The following is a 17,230-nucleotide window of genomic DNA, read 5'->3' on the forward strand; positions in this document are numbered from 1 at the left end:
CTAGACCCTTCTTCAGAAAGGGTCTAGGCCCGAAACGTCAGCCTTCCTGCTCCTCTGATGCTGCCTGGCCTGCTGTGTTCATCCAGCTCTACACCTTATTATCTCATTGTCTATTTATGGGATCTTTCGAGTTGGCTGCCACTTTTCGCAGTCTTACAGCAGTAACCACACTTCAACATGTACTTAACTGGCTGTAAAGTGCTTCAAAAGGGCCTGAGGGTATAAAAGATGCAACATAAAGGTATATCTTTCTTTCTGTTAGCTAATACAATCTGTGAGAGCTGTGCATTGTTAGAGAAAACAACTTGCAGTGTATTCAGGGGTGCAAATTGATGTGAAAATACATAATGAAATCATCAGAAAAACCTTGTGCTTTTCTGACATGGCCATGGATTGCCTTGTACCTTAACAACACAGAGTCTTTGACTGCTATTCTCTCATTGTCATTAACGTGCAGTATTTGCTCTTTGTGTCGAGTTGCTGTGTAACATGATAGTAGTCAAACTCTGATCAACAACAGAGAAGGAACCTCGCACAATAAACTGTCAGATTTAAATTCAGACAGTGAAATCTCATTTATCATGATTCGGAGAAATATGCATAAAAAAGACTACTTTAAATCAACTGCTCCAATGTAACTGCAGCTGAACTGATTGTGAAAAACACAGAGGACAAAAGAAGGGCTGCACCTCTCATATACCTGCAGCTTGGGCTATAGGTGTCATTGCAACACCAAAATGGTGTCCACACATTTCCTGTTTGGTACCAATGTGCCCATATACGTATCCAATAACTTTTTCACACACTGCCCGTCAGAGATAGTACCTGAATCCCTTGAAGTGGAGCTCATGTGCTTTCTTGCCCTGACGAGTTGGCGCATAAGCTACATTCACCCCCTGACCACGCTGCAGCCTAGTCTCTGATGCCACTTTTATAGACACCACTGAAGATTGTGCAGTGCCAGTACTGGAGCTGGTGGCTTTGAGTATGAAATTGTGCAATGGTATTTCTTTGCCACCAGTTTCTCATCCTCTTGGGCCTCTGTCGCTTGCACCAACTCTTAACCAGGTGCCTGTTCCTGGATATCAGAAAGGATAGGACTGGGCCAGGGAAGGGGGAATAGCAGGAATTACATGCTTATACCATTTGCAGCTTGTACGTTTGAAGAGGTTGCAGGGTGAGCAGGAGGTAGGATGTGAGAAGGACAATTACAGAGAAACATAGTGTCATCTTCCACAGCTTCAATCCCATACAGGCCACATTCCTGAAACCATGAATGTGTTTCCTTCCATGATCCATGCTTCTCCTCGCCCCCCTCCAAGTGGAATGCTGCCATCTCACATTATGGACCGTGCCCTGTAGAAGAGAGGGCATTGTGCCAGTGAGTATGGTGATGTGCCTGCCACAGCTGAATAGCTGGCAGGTTGTGCATACTGTGAGATGTGAGGGTGAGGTCTGCAATGGTGCTTAGTGTATAGGGAATGAGATAAGGCAATGAATGTTGAATATAAGTCAGGATTAGCAGAGGTTGGTGATAGGTGAGTGGAGACGGTATCGCGAATAGAGCAGTGTGTGTGAGACCAGCAGCTCATTTGTGGGAAAATGGCACGTGAATGTGTATTCACTAACCTTGACCACACCACGAAGACTGCAAACTTTTGAGGCACTGTACCTGGGTCCTCAGTGCAGACTGCAGGCATTGACCTCAATGATCATTTGCTTTCATTGCCTTCATAACCATTAAATGGAAGGAAAGCCTAGCCCATACTGAATGCCTGAGGGAAGTTGATATTTCTTCAATTCCCTGCATGCACCCTCCTTTACTGAATTGAGGACCTGAGGACACACTCACTGGACTGTTGAGTCATTTCCAGTTTGAATACCTACTGCTGCCAAAATGCACTTTGCATTTACAGGGTGCCTCCTGACTCTATGTTGAACAGTGGTTCCAGTTTTCAGTGGAGCTAGCTTTGTATGAACCCTGTCTCCCCACATCTATGGAGGCATGAAGCCACTCTGCAGCACGCTGAGCCCTGTGCTGTTTGTCACTATTGGTTAAATGAGCAGGCAACACAAAATTAGCATGCTGCCTGCATCCCCACAAACTGGCGAGAAGGGTTAATTACATCTCATGATGTTTATCTGATTCCCAGCAAATTCAATATTGTCACCACATGGCATCCTGTTACACTGACACTTGGAGGAAGATGAGGATGAATTAAAAGTGGTAATTTGATCTTGTCCCACTTTCTCTTAATTAATCTCAATTGATACACAGTCCTCAGTTTGTGAAAGCCATTTTTGTCTGTACACAGCCCTCTACTTATCAGTAGTTATTCTGGGTCTGTGCGCAGGTCCTTAGAGTGTTATCATTATTTTGAGTCTGTATAGAGTTCCCCAGTTTCCGATAGTTATTCTGGGTCTATACCTTGTACCCACTTTCCAATAGTTTCTCAGTTACTGCTACTGATGTGCCACTTTCCAATGCTGAATGATAGACAAAAACTCCATGCTCCTCAGGGCATCGAACCTGAATTGGGAAATAAGCTTTCACCTCCTGCAACTTTTCCAGTCTGCTGGATTTGCGATATCCATCAAAATTCCAAGCTGCCCAAAACACTGGACAGGGAGCCTTCGAAATAATAGCAGTGTTTGTTTCAGATTTCCAGTATCTGCAGTATTTCACTGATTGATCAGCTGATTGTGAATTGATGGCTCATTTTACATCACGGCTCATTCTCATTTCACTGTCTTCAGTTGAGAAGGGATGTAAAATGGTCACTGAATCTGTTATCAATTGCTTTACCTAATTACATTCTGAGCTGTCATGGTGCCCAATTTCAACATTACAGATCAAAACATTGAGAAAATCCTTCAACAGCTCAGTCTCGCAAACTGGTGCTGTTTTAATGATTTGTGCCCATATTGTCTCCTCTCCTTTCTACTTTGTAAGAACAGTGGGCCATCTCCATTACTTGTAAATCTCCTATTGTCCCTTGCCAGCCAAACAGCTGGCATTGTCCTCAAATTGTCCTGTCCACATCATACAATAGTCTGTCAATGATATGTGCCCAATATGTCAACATGCCTATACTGTATATTCTTGATATGCCAATAGCAACCTATACAGTCACTTCATTAATTTATTTCCAGAAAAATCAATTAAACACAACCTTGCATTGTCCTGATATATAGGAGATGTTGATACTATAATGTTGCAGCCACACCTTCAAGCCGTGCTCATGTGTAACAATATAAAGATCCATAGCTGGAGCTTGGAGATGGTGTCCTGCTGGATGTTAGTTCGGAACAGAGTTTGAATGATTTCTGGAGCACATTTATATCAGACCAATCAATTCCAGGTATCAAGGGACAAGACACTGTTTGAATAAATTTAAGTTTATCCAGGTTAATGGCAAGGAGCCCCACATGAGCAAAAAACACTGTGGAAGAGAGTCAGAGTTTTGAAGCCAAAATTGAGTTAATGAAGACTCAGGACTGAGCCCCCTTCCTCATCCTGATTTGTTCCAGCTCAGCAAGTGAGTCAGGAAATGCACAGTCAATGATATCTGCAGATAACATTGAGCTGTGTGGTGGGGATGATGAAGACTCATTCTGTTGGGGCACTGGAGAAAAACACTCGGGGTTTGAGGGTCAGTAGACCAAAGATATTAGATGGAATGAAGTGAATAATTTCCATTACCCGGAGTTAGTGGTGGCAGATTGGTTGGCAAATTGATTCTGATTAATGCCAGCATTTCTATGGAGAATGCACTTGTTAAATGATGACTGACAATTAAAGTATCAAGCTTATATTAATATAAATGCTGTTTTCCCTTCAGATCAGCATTTCTTTCAAATAGACCTGGTGAGTCCAAGACAAAAAAACTTCATCAAAATGTGTGTTTTTTTCAGCAATAACTGGGATAGTAACAAGATGCAGAAGATGAAATAGATAAGTGGAGTAATGAGAAAGGAAAAAAGTCTGGAACCACTTTCAAAGAAAGTCGCCAAGAAGAGATAGAATTGGAAATGTCCTCTGTAGTGCAAATAGAAAGAGGGGAAATGTGAGTTATCGTAATGGAACTTCTAAGAAAAAGAGTGGCATGTTGATTCAGTGGTTAGCACTGCTGCCTCCCAGTGTCAGAGACCTGGGTCTGATTCCACATTCGGGCAACTGTTTGTGTAGAGTTTGTACATTCTCCCCATGTCTGTGTGTCCGGTTTCCTCCCACAGTCCAAAGATGTGCAGGTTAGGTGGATTGGCTATGCTACGTTGCCCATAGTGTCCAGGGATGTGTAGATGAAGTGGGTTAGTCATGGGAAATGCAGGGTTACAGCGATAGGGGGAGGAGGGGTTCTAGGTGGGATGCACATTGGAGGGTCAGAGTGTGGACTGAATGGTGCTACCTCACTGTAGGGATTCTATGATCGTAAGGACAAGAACAGATAGAAAGTTGTGGTGACATCAGAACAGGAGTGGATGACCCATGAGAAGATGGCAAAGATCAAGATGTATTGTGGCAGTGCCAAGTAAAATAAGCAAAGTCAATATAGAAGAAAAGGATAACGGCAAAGGAAATCAATGGGTTGAATGGGAGAAACTAGCTATAACTTGCACTGCAGTTAAATTAAACACAGAATATTACTTCAGGAATATTAAGCCAGTAAAACCCGAGGAAGTTAAGCAATGTAAAGTTGATTTGCATAAAGAAAAATTAGAATTTGCATTTCACATTCCCTGATTCATTAAACCACCTGGGGCTTAAGTGTGGAAATGTAATGCATGAGCAATCCAGGGCTCTAACATTTCTAGTTCAAATCTTACATCAGCACCACTTGAATTTAATTTAAAATATTAGGAAATGTAAAGCTAATAAGTACAATTAAAAAGGTCTTGTAAATACACAACCATTTTCAATAATATCCTCAGAGAAGGAAACCACCATTCTATATAACCTGCATTCCAAAGTGAGTTAACAAGCTTCTAATTCAGTCAAACCATTTGCTGTCCAAGGAGAAGGCTCACCACAACCATCTCAAGGACATAAGGGATAGGCAATAAATGCAACCCTTATACAGCAGTGAATAACTTACATCCTGTCTCCCCAAAGCCTGTCCACCATCTACAAGGCACAAGTCAGGAGTGTGATGGAATACTCCCCACTTGCCTGGATGTGTGAAGCTCCCAGAAACTCGACACCATCCAGGACAACGCAGTCCCGCCCCCCTTGATTGGCACTACATCCACAAGCATCCATTCCCTCCACCACCGACGCTCAGTAGCAGCAGTGTGTACTATCTACCAAGATGCACTGCAGAAATTCATCAAAGATCCTCAGACAGCAACTTCCAAACTCAGGACCAATTACATCTAGAAGGACAAGGACGGCAGAAACATGGGAACATCTTTACTTGCAAGTTCCCCTCCAAGCCAGTGACCATCCTGACTTGGAAATATATTGCCGTTCCTTTACTGTCACTGGGTCAAAATCCTGGAATTCCCTCCCTAATGGCATTGTGGGTCAACCCACAGCAGGTGGACTGCAGCGGTTCAAGAAGGTGGCTCCCCCCCCCCCTCACCTTCTCCAGGGCAACTAGGGGTGGGCAATAAATGCTGGCCCTGCCAGTGATGCCCACATCTCACAAATGAATGAAAAAAACAACAGTAGCCACTTCCTGAGAGTAAATTGAATTGCCCTGACGTTTGGGTTAATCTACCAGTGCAAATGACAAAGATATGGAAAAAGAAGGTCATTGCTGGGCTAGGAGAGTGAGGTACAAAAGTTTGATGATCTGTGTAACCTTTAATAAAAGCCTATAAAACTGGGGGACCAGACACAGAGGAATTAAGAGGGACAAAGCAGAACTGTAGAAAGTAATTTAAGATAAATAAAATTATTGAAAGCCAAAAAGGGAGCAAAGGTATTTTAAGAAAAGAGCAGAAGAAACTGTCACTATCGAGATGAGCTTTTCTGAGTTGTTAGGCAATTGATTTTACTACTTGTCAACAGAATTGGCCATTAATTGAAACTACTTGCTACCAGCTTTGCCAACACAGTCTTCCATCCACCAAAATAACCCCCGTGACCCAGGAGAACCGGAGAGATCAGAACCATTACCTGCAGAGTGTTGACTGGGAAGGAGGGAATGGGCGGAAAGTCCATTATCTGTAGGTCGTGTACATGCTCGTTCATGACCACGGCAGGCAAATAGACACGGCGTGCTCTTGTGGGCAGGTAGTGATCACTGTAATCGTTGTAGAGGAATTGGTGCACGATTGCCGATTTCCCAACGCCTTGCGCTCCAAGGATTGCTATTTTGAAAGTTGTCACCATGCCGTTGCAGGAGACGTGGTGTAGCTGGCCGGCGGGCGTGCATATTCCAGGGACTGGCGGTCAGATCATCTCGAGAACCATGGTCACCTAGCTCCAATCGAACCGCTCCTGAACAAGTGAAAGAAACCATTAGGACCCATCATTCAACATGCACACACACACAGATATACACACTTAAGACACATACAGCATGCTCACACACATAGATATACACGCTCAGACACACACATAAATACACAGACTTAGATACACACACACTCTCAGACACATAGACACACACTCAGATATATACACTGACACACATAGACACACACTCACACTCTCAGACACATAGACACACACTCAGATATATACACTGATGCACGTAAATACACACTCAGACAGACATGCATACACACACCCATAGATATGCACACACACCCATAGACATGCACACACACCTGCTCTTCTACTGGAAGTTGTTTGAGTGATCATTGAGTTGCCACTGAAATGGGATGTTACATAGAAATAAAACTTTACTGTAGTTTTATTTGGTCTATCATGCCTGGGCCTGCTGATAAGGGGCTAACCAGCCTAATCCACTTTCTGGCTCTAATACATTAATCTCAAATGTATAAACTGTACACACTTTTAAAAAGTGTTGTGAGGATTCTGTCTCTATCATTCTTTCAGGCAGCAAGTTCCAGATCTCAACCACTCACTGGGTGAAAATGTTTCTTCTTGAATCTTATTTAAATTCCCTACTCCCAGTCTGTATCTACGAAGGGAATTGACACTACTCTGCATCAAAGAGTGTGAGTCTAGATGGCTGTATTGTCTGCCTAGTGTTTCGGTTATTTCAGCTCTTGATCGAACTTGCAATAAGAAGGGAAAGATCCATTGGTCATGATCCATGTTGATATGAACAACATAGTTAGAACTTGGAAGGATGTTCTGTTATGTAAATTTAAGAAGTTAGGTGCTAAATTACAAAGCAGAACCTCAAAGGTAATAATCTCTGGATTATTGCCTAAACTATGTGCAAATTGGCATATAATTAATCAGATTAAAAAGTGAATGTGTGTCTAAAAAACTGGGTTCCTGTTCATAGGCACTGGCAACAACAAATACCAGCAATCAAGACTAAATGTGCAAAGATAGTGTGCATAAGTCATAAAAAGGATAGGATGCAGTCACAACACAATCAAAAAGACCAATGTCATGCTAGTTTGCATTATAAGAGAAATTTAGCGTAAAATTAAGGATGTTCAGCTTCAGGTATGCAGGGCAATTGTGAGACCTTATTTTGAATACTCTGCGCAGTTTTGCTCTGCTTATTTAAGAAGGATGTGAATGGGTCAGAGGTAGTTCAGGAGAGGTTAACCTGGAATGAGTGGATTACCTTAGGAGGAAAGTTTGGACAGATCAGACTTGTTTCCAGAAAAGTGAGGTTTGTATGGTTTTGACAAGATGGATGTGGGAAAGAGGTTTTACACTGGTGGGTGAGACCAGAATAAGGGGGACACTTTTAAAACTAGGGATCGCCCTTTAGGACAGAGATGAGGTGACATTTTGTCACTCAGAGTGTTGTGTGATTATGGAACTCTGTTACAGAATGCGACAGAGACAGGATCTTTGAAGATTTTTAAGACAGACGTAATTGAATTCTAGTTAGCCAGGTGAATCAAAGGTTATTGGGGATAGGCAGGAATATGGAATTTGGAACAGAAACCGACCAGCCGAGACCTAATTTAATGATAGAGCAGGATTGAAGGGCTGAATGGTCTATATTTACTCTGAACTCATATATTTACATTTGTTTGTTCAAATTTGTCCTATTAATGGCAACAAAAAGAACGCACAGTTACCTCAAAAAGCAAGGGGTCCAGTCTGGAGACATACAGAACCCTACTAGAAATAGTCCAGTTACAAGGACATCCATTGGTAATTACCCTTTGTGTCCGACGTTTGGGCCAAATTTGGATCTCACTTGGTCTTTTCCCATGCATTACCATCTTTGTGACCAGTTGCAAATGTGAACTTTCCGTTTATCAAAAACCTAGCTATTATGGACATCAAGTTTTTCATCCACAGAATAGCCTTTGTTATCTTCTCAAAAAAAAACACTTTTGTCAAGACATATTCTTCCTTGAATAAATCCATGCTAATTGTGTTTGGTTAATGCATACCTTTTTAAATATAGCTTTAGCCTGTCCCTCAGAAACATCTCCAGCAATTTTCCTACTGCTGAGGTTAAGCTTACTGCCAACATTACACTGTCCCTTTGCAGGTAGTCATTGGGATTAGGGTGCCAATGAGATCTCACACTGAAGCAATGAATCAGGATGTAGGTTAGTAAAGTGTTATGGACAACAGTGTGTACCCATAATTCCCCATCATTCTTTTCCCATGAATCTCACTCATTTTCTCTCATAATTTTCTTTAATCTCCGCAAATTTTCTACTTTGCCATCCCATCTGAAGTTTTTATTAATTACTAACTCATCCACAGGATGCGTGAGGAAGCAGATGTTGTAGGTGGTGGACGGGGACCAAACAACAGGCTGCAATGTCCTCGATGACATTGCTCTTCTAGATGGTAGGCAATGACATCGCCATCAAGTGTCAAGTGCTCTTCCTGGAGATGGTCATTGTGTGGTATGAACCCTACTTGGTGCCATCGAATCTGTGGGTTCGGGTTGCCTCAGTAGCAGTGGAGTAGAGAAAGGAGCTAAACACTCTGTAATCCCCAGCTGGCGTATCCACTTCCCAACATTTCATGGAGGGAGATGAAGCAGCAGATCATAATTGGGCTGAGCAATTCCTGAATGATGATTTGGGCAGGGGCTGATTGACAAAATCTTTGTGCTAGCTATGGCTGCAACCAGTGGAGAGTTTTCTCTTGATTCCAATTACCTCAGTTTTATGAAAGTTCTTCGATGTCACACTTAGCCAAATGCTACCAAATATAGCCAATCTCACCCCCACCCCCTGTAGAATTCAGCTGTTCTGTCCATGTTTGTATCAAGGCTGTAATGAGATATGGCTCTGACAAAGCCCAAAATGAGCTCAAGCGAGTGGGTTATGGCTGAATAAGTTCAGCATCGACAACTGCTCCCATCACTTTGCTGATGATCAAGAGTAGACTGATGAGGCTTCAATTGGCTGGATTCAATTTGTCATGTTTTTCTGTGGGCAGGACATATCTGGTAATTTTCCACATTATCAGGAAGATGCCAGTCTTGTAGTTACACTGGAACAACTTGGATGGGAGAGTGGCAAGTATGGAGCACAAAGTCTTCAGCACTGTAGCCAGGCTGTTGTTAGCATTCATACTGTTTGATGTAACCAGTGCCTTCAGTCATTTATTGATATTGTGTGGAATGGAACAAACTGAATGAAGACTAACTTGCATCGTGCTGGGATGCTTCATGAGGGAATGGAGATGGATGGTCATTTTGATTGAAGGTGGTTGAAAAAACCTTAGCTTTGTGCTGAGCTTACCCGCCATTGAGGAGAAGGCATTTTGTGCAGTCTCCTTCTTCAATTACTAGCTTAATTATCCACAATTCATGGTTGGATGTAGCAGCGCACTATTGCATGCTGCTTCCACTCTTAAGCATGTATGTACCCCAGTGTTTGTAGCTTCATTTGGTTAGCACCTTATTTCCCGATATCACTGGTGCTACCTGTAACATGCTGTCTTGCACTTCTTACTGAACTAGGGACAGCTCCTGGGCTTGATGGTAATAGAGAGTCAGAGATATGTTGGGCCTTGCAGTTACAGATGGTGGTGGAATACCATCCTGCTGATGGATAACAGTATATTTGTCCCATGTTGAGCTGCTGGATCTGCTTTAAATCTATTACTTTTCAAACCTTGGTAATGTCCCACAACACTGGAGAAAATGTTATAACCACAAGGACTTTATCACCACAAGGACTGTCTGGTGGTTCCCTCCTACCAGCTAAAAGAGATTGGCAAAGACAAAACTAAGTAGATTTTTCCTCTTGTTGATTCTCTCACTACATCTCAGAGGTTCAGTCTGGCACCTATGCCCTAGCTGAGTCAGAATAGTCAGTCATGGTGCTACCAAGCCACTCATGGTGATCAACATTCACAGTGCAGCATGGTGTCTCAGTGGTTAGCATTGCTGCCTCACAGTGCCAGGGACCTGGGGTTGATTCCACCCTTGGGTAACTGTCTGTGTGGAGCTTACACATTCTCCTTGTGTCTGCATGGGTTTCCATTGAGTGCTCCAGTTTTCTCCCACAGTCCAAAGATATGTAGATTAGGTGGATTAGCCATAGGGAAATGTAGGTTTACAGGGATAAGATGGGTGTGGGGGGGTGCAGGGGTGTTCTTCACAGGGTCAGTTCAGACTCAGTGGGCTGAATCACCTCCACCTGCACTCTAGGGATTCCATAATTCTAGTGCCCCCTGCCCAGAGCAAAGTCTATGCCCTTGCTATGTTTCTGCAGATTGTGATGGCAGTTTAAGAGTGTCCTCTCTCTCCAATGTTTGACTCCCTTGATTCACTGTCATGCTTACAATTTTTAAAATCAAATTTATGCTTTTGGCTTATCTCCCAATCTTGTTTAACTTGTCAAAATAAAAACCGAAAGGACTGCGAATGCTGTAAATCAGGAACAAAAACAGAATTTGCTGGAAAAGCTCAGCATGTCTGGTAGCATCTGTGAAGAAAAAAATCAGAGTTAATGTTTTGGGTGTCTTGACCCTTCCTTAGTTCTGAGAAAGCCAGTCCAAATAGTAATTGAAAACTTCAAACATTTTCGAGAAATTAGATCTCAGGAGGTTCCTGGGAAGCATGTTTTTTCTTTCTGAGTTGATGGTGGTTGGAGACAGACCTCCTCTACATTGCCAAATACAAACAGCCCCACAGACCCTGAGGGTGTGAGAGCTATTAGACACGGTTTAGAACACAGATTTAGCAAATAGCATTAGTATCATTGCTGTTGTGGGCAAATGTACATATAAACACAGTAATCGCACCTGGTAGAACATTTGGAAAAATTGTTAAATCATATCCAAGATAGTACATTGCCTCCCTAATATCATTGTCAACCATGAGACTTATTGCAGGGCACTCTGATGGCGAGGCCACCAGGTGTTGTCCACATAAGCATGAACAACAGTCAGAGAGAGGAATTAAGACCTGCAGGCAGATTTTAGGGGAAAAACATTAAGAACCAAGACTTGAAGATTGAAATCTTCAGAATTCTCCCAGTGTCATTGCATGACTGATGTTTGAAATAGAAAGGTGTGCCAGATCAATATGTGGCTGAATAGATGTTGTAAGAGAGAAGACTTTAGATTCTTGGAACATTCAGGCAGTTTCTTTTGTCAGCTACAACCTGTACACACCATACAGGTTACTCTCGCACTGAGCAGTGATCAACATTATTGCTGAGTGGTTGGATGGCGAAACAGATAGAAAGTAAGGTAAAAGCAAGAAAAAAAAAGAAAGTGTGACAACCATCATTTTGATAACACAAATGAATATCAGGATGTATAGAGAAAATTCAGAGGCAAAGTAAAAAAAGAAATGAGCAGAAATGAGAGAGTATGAGAAGAGGCTGGCAGCTAACATATAAATTAATCCAAGAATCTTCTAAGGGGTCAAATGGTGAAAAGCTGACTGTATTTAAAGATGATAAGCCACCAAGACTAGATACATTGCATCCAAGGATACTAAAGGGATCAAAAGTGGAAATTACAGAGATTCTGGTCATAATGTTACAATCCAGAGATGGTGAAGATTTTCCAATGTTAAACCGTTTTGATGAGACTAATTTGATAGGTAAGATATACATTGACCTCCGAAAGTTGTTTGAGGTCATAATTTCAAAGTTTACGATTAACCACACTTTTGGAGCTGTTGTGAACCATGAGGAAGATAGTGGTAGAATTTAAGAGGATATAAACAGGTGAGAGATGTCTGGATTGTTGAAATACAATGCAGGATAGTGATACATATTGGTAAAGTGAAGCAAGACCATCTACTGGGTGTAGAAGAGCAGAAATCATTCAGAAGTGACAAGGCAAGGTGGAAAAACAGTTAGTAAGACATATGGGATGCCAGGCTTTATGAATACTGGCATAATGTACAAAAGCAAGAAAATTATGGTGAACATTTACAAAACATGTATTCATCCTCAGCTGGGAATTGTATGTCTAATTATGAGCACCACCACACATTAGGACATAAAGAAGGATTTTTGAGAATGTTTCCAGAGATGAGAGATGAGAGTAAGGATAATCTGGTAAAGCTGGGGTTTTACTCTTTAGGGGGAAGAGCTTTGAGAAGGAATTTGATAAACACACTAAGAATCATGAGGATCAGAGGTAGAATGTATAGAGAGAAACTGTCATTAGTGTTATAAGAGTAAAGAACTAGCAGGCAGCAAGTTAAGGTGATTGACTAAAATCAGAAGAGACAGCATGTGAAAAACTGGTTAAGATCTGAATATTTTTATTCATTTATGGGATGTGTATGTCACTGGGTGGGCCAGAACTCATTGCTTGTCCCTAATTATCCTTGAGATGGTGGGGATGAGCTGACTTCTTGAACTGCTACAGTCCATGTAATGTAGATTGACACACAATGCCATTAAAGGAGGAGCTCCAGGATTTTGACCCAGTAACAGTGAAGGAACGATGATATTTTTCCAAGTCAGGATGGTGAATGACTTGCAGGGGAACTTGCAGTTAACAGAGTTCCCTTTATTTGCTGCCCTTGTCCTTCTAGATGGAAGTGGCCGTGAGTTTGGAAGGTGCTGTCGAAGGATCTTTGGTGAATTTCTGGCATGCACTGCCTCAGAGTAATGGAAGCAGGTTCAGTAGTTGCTTTAGAAGGAGAACTAGTAGATTATCTGGAAAATAGAACGTACAGGGGAATGGGGAAATGGGGAAAAGGCATCCGCAAATAAGTAGCTGAAAGTTCTTAGGGAGTTCTTACATGGACATGTTGGACCAAATGGTCTTATTCTCTGTGATAACTATTCTGTGATTGTATAATTCCATTTTGCCAAATAGCATTAATTTTATTAAGGAACAACTTTACAAGAACATGAACGAAAAAGGATTCAAAGAATATGGTGATAGGATGAGTAGGAAGAGACTGTCATGCAGTATAACTAACTTGTTGGGCTTAATAGTCTGCTTTTGTAATGTGAAATTCTAAGTCACAAAATACAGCTTTCAACATCAAATCAAGTTTACGTTTATGCAGTAAAGGTATAGAACAGTTGGATTCTATACAACTAAAGACATATGATTATATATTGAGTTCCATTCATTGAGTTGAAATAAGGCAATGCTCATTAGCAAACACTTGACATAGGGCACCAATATTTCAACAGCCCAATCTCATCATAAAAACCTCTACAGCTGATATTAGATGAAATTCCCACTCATTGAAAAAGTATGGGCTACTGTTGAAGACGTTATTTCACCCAGCAACAATGCAATTCCAATTATCATTCACAGCCCTGGACAAGCCCTTAATTGGCATTTATTAACAGTGGGCAATTAAGTAACAGTAGGTTGTTAGTGCTAATAAGGTCAATGTTAACAGGGCAGAAAATGCTTTAACAAAGCTCAGCGGATGTTGTTGCTGCTATTTTCTGCTCTGTCCCATTTAACCCTCGCCTCTAACAGCAGGAAAACCACCCACAGGGCTGAAACAGCATAATTTAATGCAATTTGCTGCTCAGCACTAATTCTCAATGTTCATGTAACCTCCACAATGTAAACAACAGATAGTTTTCATTCAGAATGCAACCAGAATTACCAAAAAAAGTTAACAAATCCAGAGACAATGTTTATTCTCTCAAATAACTCCTCATATCCTGTTCAATTGTTACTATTGCTCCCTGAAGCTTAAACAAATTACCTGTTCTCAAACAATACTAAAAATAGCCATGCAATGGATATACTAGGCCAAAGATATTGCTTTAGTTTCAGATTTTAACCCTTTTCTCTCTGTTCATACTCATCTGCCCAAATGCATCTTACCAATTAGATCACATGAGTGCTACTGACATGTAACACTTGAAATGCTTGATAGGCCGACATAAACAATACATGTGTGTGCATTCAAACAAACACTTAAACCTAATTAAACCTTAACCTATATTAACAAACAGTAAAGTATGTATGAGAACAACAGCCATGGGAGCTATAAATAGGTTGGACTGTATTAGAACTGTGTAGTGGCTGCTGCTTGCAACTGGATGTATTTTTATATCACCTATGTGCTAATTATAACAATGTGTAAAATTATGCAGAACACAGCCACACTATCTTGAGAGAAGGAAAACCCATTTTCCTTTCTAGAGACAATATAACCATGAAATATTACCACAAACTGCTCGAATAAATATTGCATCTTGTACAGTACTTTTTCTTAGTTCCCCAATGTAAAATGACCTGCAATTGCATCAGGGTTTGATTCCCAATAAGATTCAGATCAAGTTTTCTACGCTCTTCCGAATTGACATAATTAATGAACAATTTATCTATAAATTTACTATGAACAACAATGCTGTTTAACTGAATATTCGTGTCAATGAGGGCACACCTCCACTCGTGAAAAAGCGCAGATCTGGTATTTTCAACCGGAGAGTTTGTGGCTTCAGGACCTCCAGAGGAAGCACACGGGTTCGTGGCTGGGCAGCTCAACGGTCAGTTCCACAGTGGATCACTAAACAGCACCATGGTCAGCTCCACGGTGAGTGTCTAACTGCACCATGGTCAGCTCCATGCTGAGTCTCTAACTGCACCATGGTCAGCACCATGGTCAGCTCCATGCTGAGTCTCTGCACCATGGTCAGCACCATGGTCAGCTCCATGCTGAGTCTCTAACTGCACCGCGGTCACCACCATGGTCAGCTCCACAATAAATCCCTAACCAGCGCTACGGTCAGGATATAGTCATGACCAATTTCAATATCGAGATCAGTTTAATGGTTTGTGATTTAAACTGGCAGCGGCCTTCCGATGAGCCGCTCGGCTTTGTAATTGCAATTCATAGGAGAAACAGCGCTCTTTTTCTAACGGGCCATTCAAAACCTATGCTCTAAAACACCCATTGCCAGACGTACTCAACTATACGTGGAAACGCAAATAAAAAAAAATGCAAAAATAAGTGCAAAGATAAAAATGGAAACACAGGCTGACAGGAATAAAAGCAGGAACGCAGACAAGCGCATAAATACCGACATAAAACCACACATACAGAAAATCATAGACACACATGCAGAGTAAACACCGGAGATCGACCTACAGAGCATATGAATATGAACACAGACACACATGCGGGGGAATACCACCAATTCCACTAAATTCAATGTGTCAGTCTAAGGATTTTAAGTAGTCGACAGATTTTTTTTTCTCTATACGAACATAACCACAATGTTAACAGAAAACTTTCTTTTGGCTGACAATGTTCTGGGTTAATAGTCTGGAAGAGATTTGGTATGCAGACGGAATGTGCAGCCCATTTACCAGAAATGCACTAAACCGGCAGTCAGCTCTCTCAGCAGCAGTCTCGCAAACCTCCCCGTGGACCACAGGCATCCTCTGGAATCTGCTGAAGTTCTTACCTTGTCTACTCAGTTACGGCTGGAGTTTGAGATCGGGAGGCGGGAGTCACCTGCTGGACAAAGACAATCCTCCCAGAACCTTTCCATGAGCATGTAAATCGCAGATCCTTGTAAACATCGATAAATAATTGCATTAAAACCCAGGAAACACTTGCTCGAATTCTTTAGCTGAACTGTCTGAGTAGAGGAAGAGAATAATTTTCCCTTTTGCTGTTCTGCCTTGAGTGAGAATGGCGCTTTAACGTTGTATTGGTGCATTCCTGTCTCCTGTTCTATAACGCAGGCTGTTCTAATCGGGCTCCAAAGATTCTCCGTGGTCCTAAAGCCCATCAGATTGATCCTTCCAACAAATGTTGACCGAAAATCTACTCCGTTCGCATTTGCTAGCTGGCCTCGCAGGCAGAGCGCGTATTTATCACAATCCGAGCACGTTACTTTCCAAACGGTAATTACTGTTGTCAGTAAGGCAAAAGTGGCTAAATTACACCAAAATAACAAATGGTCTGAAATAAAAGCAGAAAATCCCACACAAACTCCGCAGGTCTGGCAGCATCTTTGGAGAGAGAACCGGAGTTAATATTTCCACTCCGGTACGACTTCGTCAAGATAGAAAGGAGCTGAAATGCGATTTTTTTTAATGCTGTTGACAGAGGGGGAGGGGGAGCAGGTGGAACAGATTGTGAGGGTGTCTGGAGCAAAAGGCAAGGGGAGTGCTAACGGTGGTAAAGGAGGAAGAGAGATGGAAAGTGTGTGTAAACAATAGGTTTGGAAAGGGAAATATCAATCCACTCTGCTGACTGCAAACCTAATAAAACACTAACAAGACATGGTCAGGAATAGGTAGTTTTTAGTGGTGATTGGGGAAGAAAGAATATATTTTGGGGATTAGGTGAACTTCTTATTTTCCTTCAACAGAATTAACCTCTGGCTGAGATTAACTCTGACTGATTGGGGTGGCATGGTGGCTCAGTGGTTAGCACTGCTATCTCCCAGAGCCAAAGACCCTGGTTTGATTCCACCCTCGGGCGACTGTCTCTGTGGAGTTTGCACATTCTCCCTGTGTCTGTGAGGGTTTCCTTCAGGTGCTCTGGTTTCCTTCCACATTCCAAAGATGTGCAGGTAAAGAGATTGGCCATGCTAAATCGCCCACAGTATCCAGGGATGTGCAGGCTAGGTGGATTAGCCATGGGAATATAGGGTTAAAGGGATAAGGTGGAGGGGTGGGTCTGCGTGGAATGCTCTTCAGAGGGTCAACGTGGACTCATTGGGCCAAATAGCCTACTTCCAC

General features: G+C 42.0%; 1 protein-coding gene across 1 annotated transcript in view; it reads right to left on the minus strand.

Moving 5' to 3' along the window:
- The window catches only part of LOC109930944 (ras-like protein family member 10B), a 167,204-nt gene extending 160,858 nt beyond the window's left edge, over positions 1 to 6,346 (minus strand). Inside the window, exon 1 of the mRNA XM_048612764.1 lies at positions 6,122 to 6,346. Within this exon, the coding sequence (XP_048468721.1) occupies positions 6,122 to 6,337 (216 nt within the window). The 5' untranslated portion in view covers positions 6,338 to 6,346. The remainder of the gene's footprint in view (positions 1 to 6,121) is intronic.
- Positions 6,347 to 17,230: the final 10,884 nt, after the last annotated feature.

This window comes from Rhincodon typus, chromosome 26, assembly GCF_021869965.1.
Source record: "Rhincodon typus isolate 14 chromosome 26, sRhiTyp1.1, whole genome shotgun sequence".
NCBI lineage: Eukaryota > Metazoa > Chordata > Chondrichthyes > Orectolobiformes > Rhincodontidae > Rhincodon > Rhincodon typus.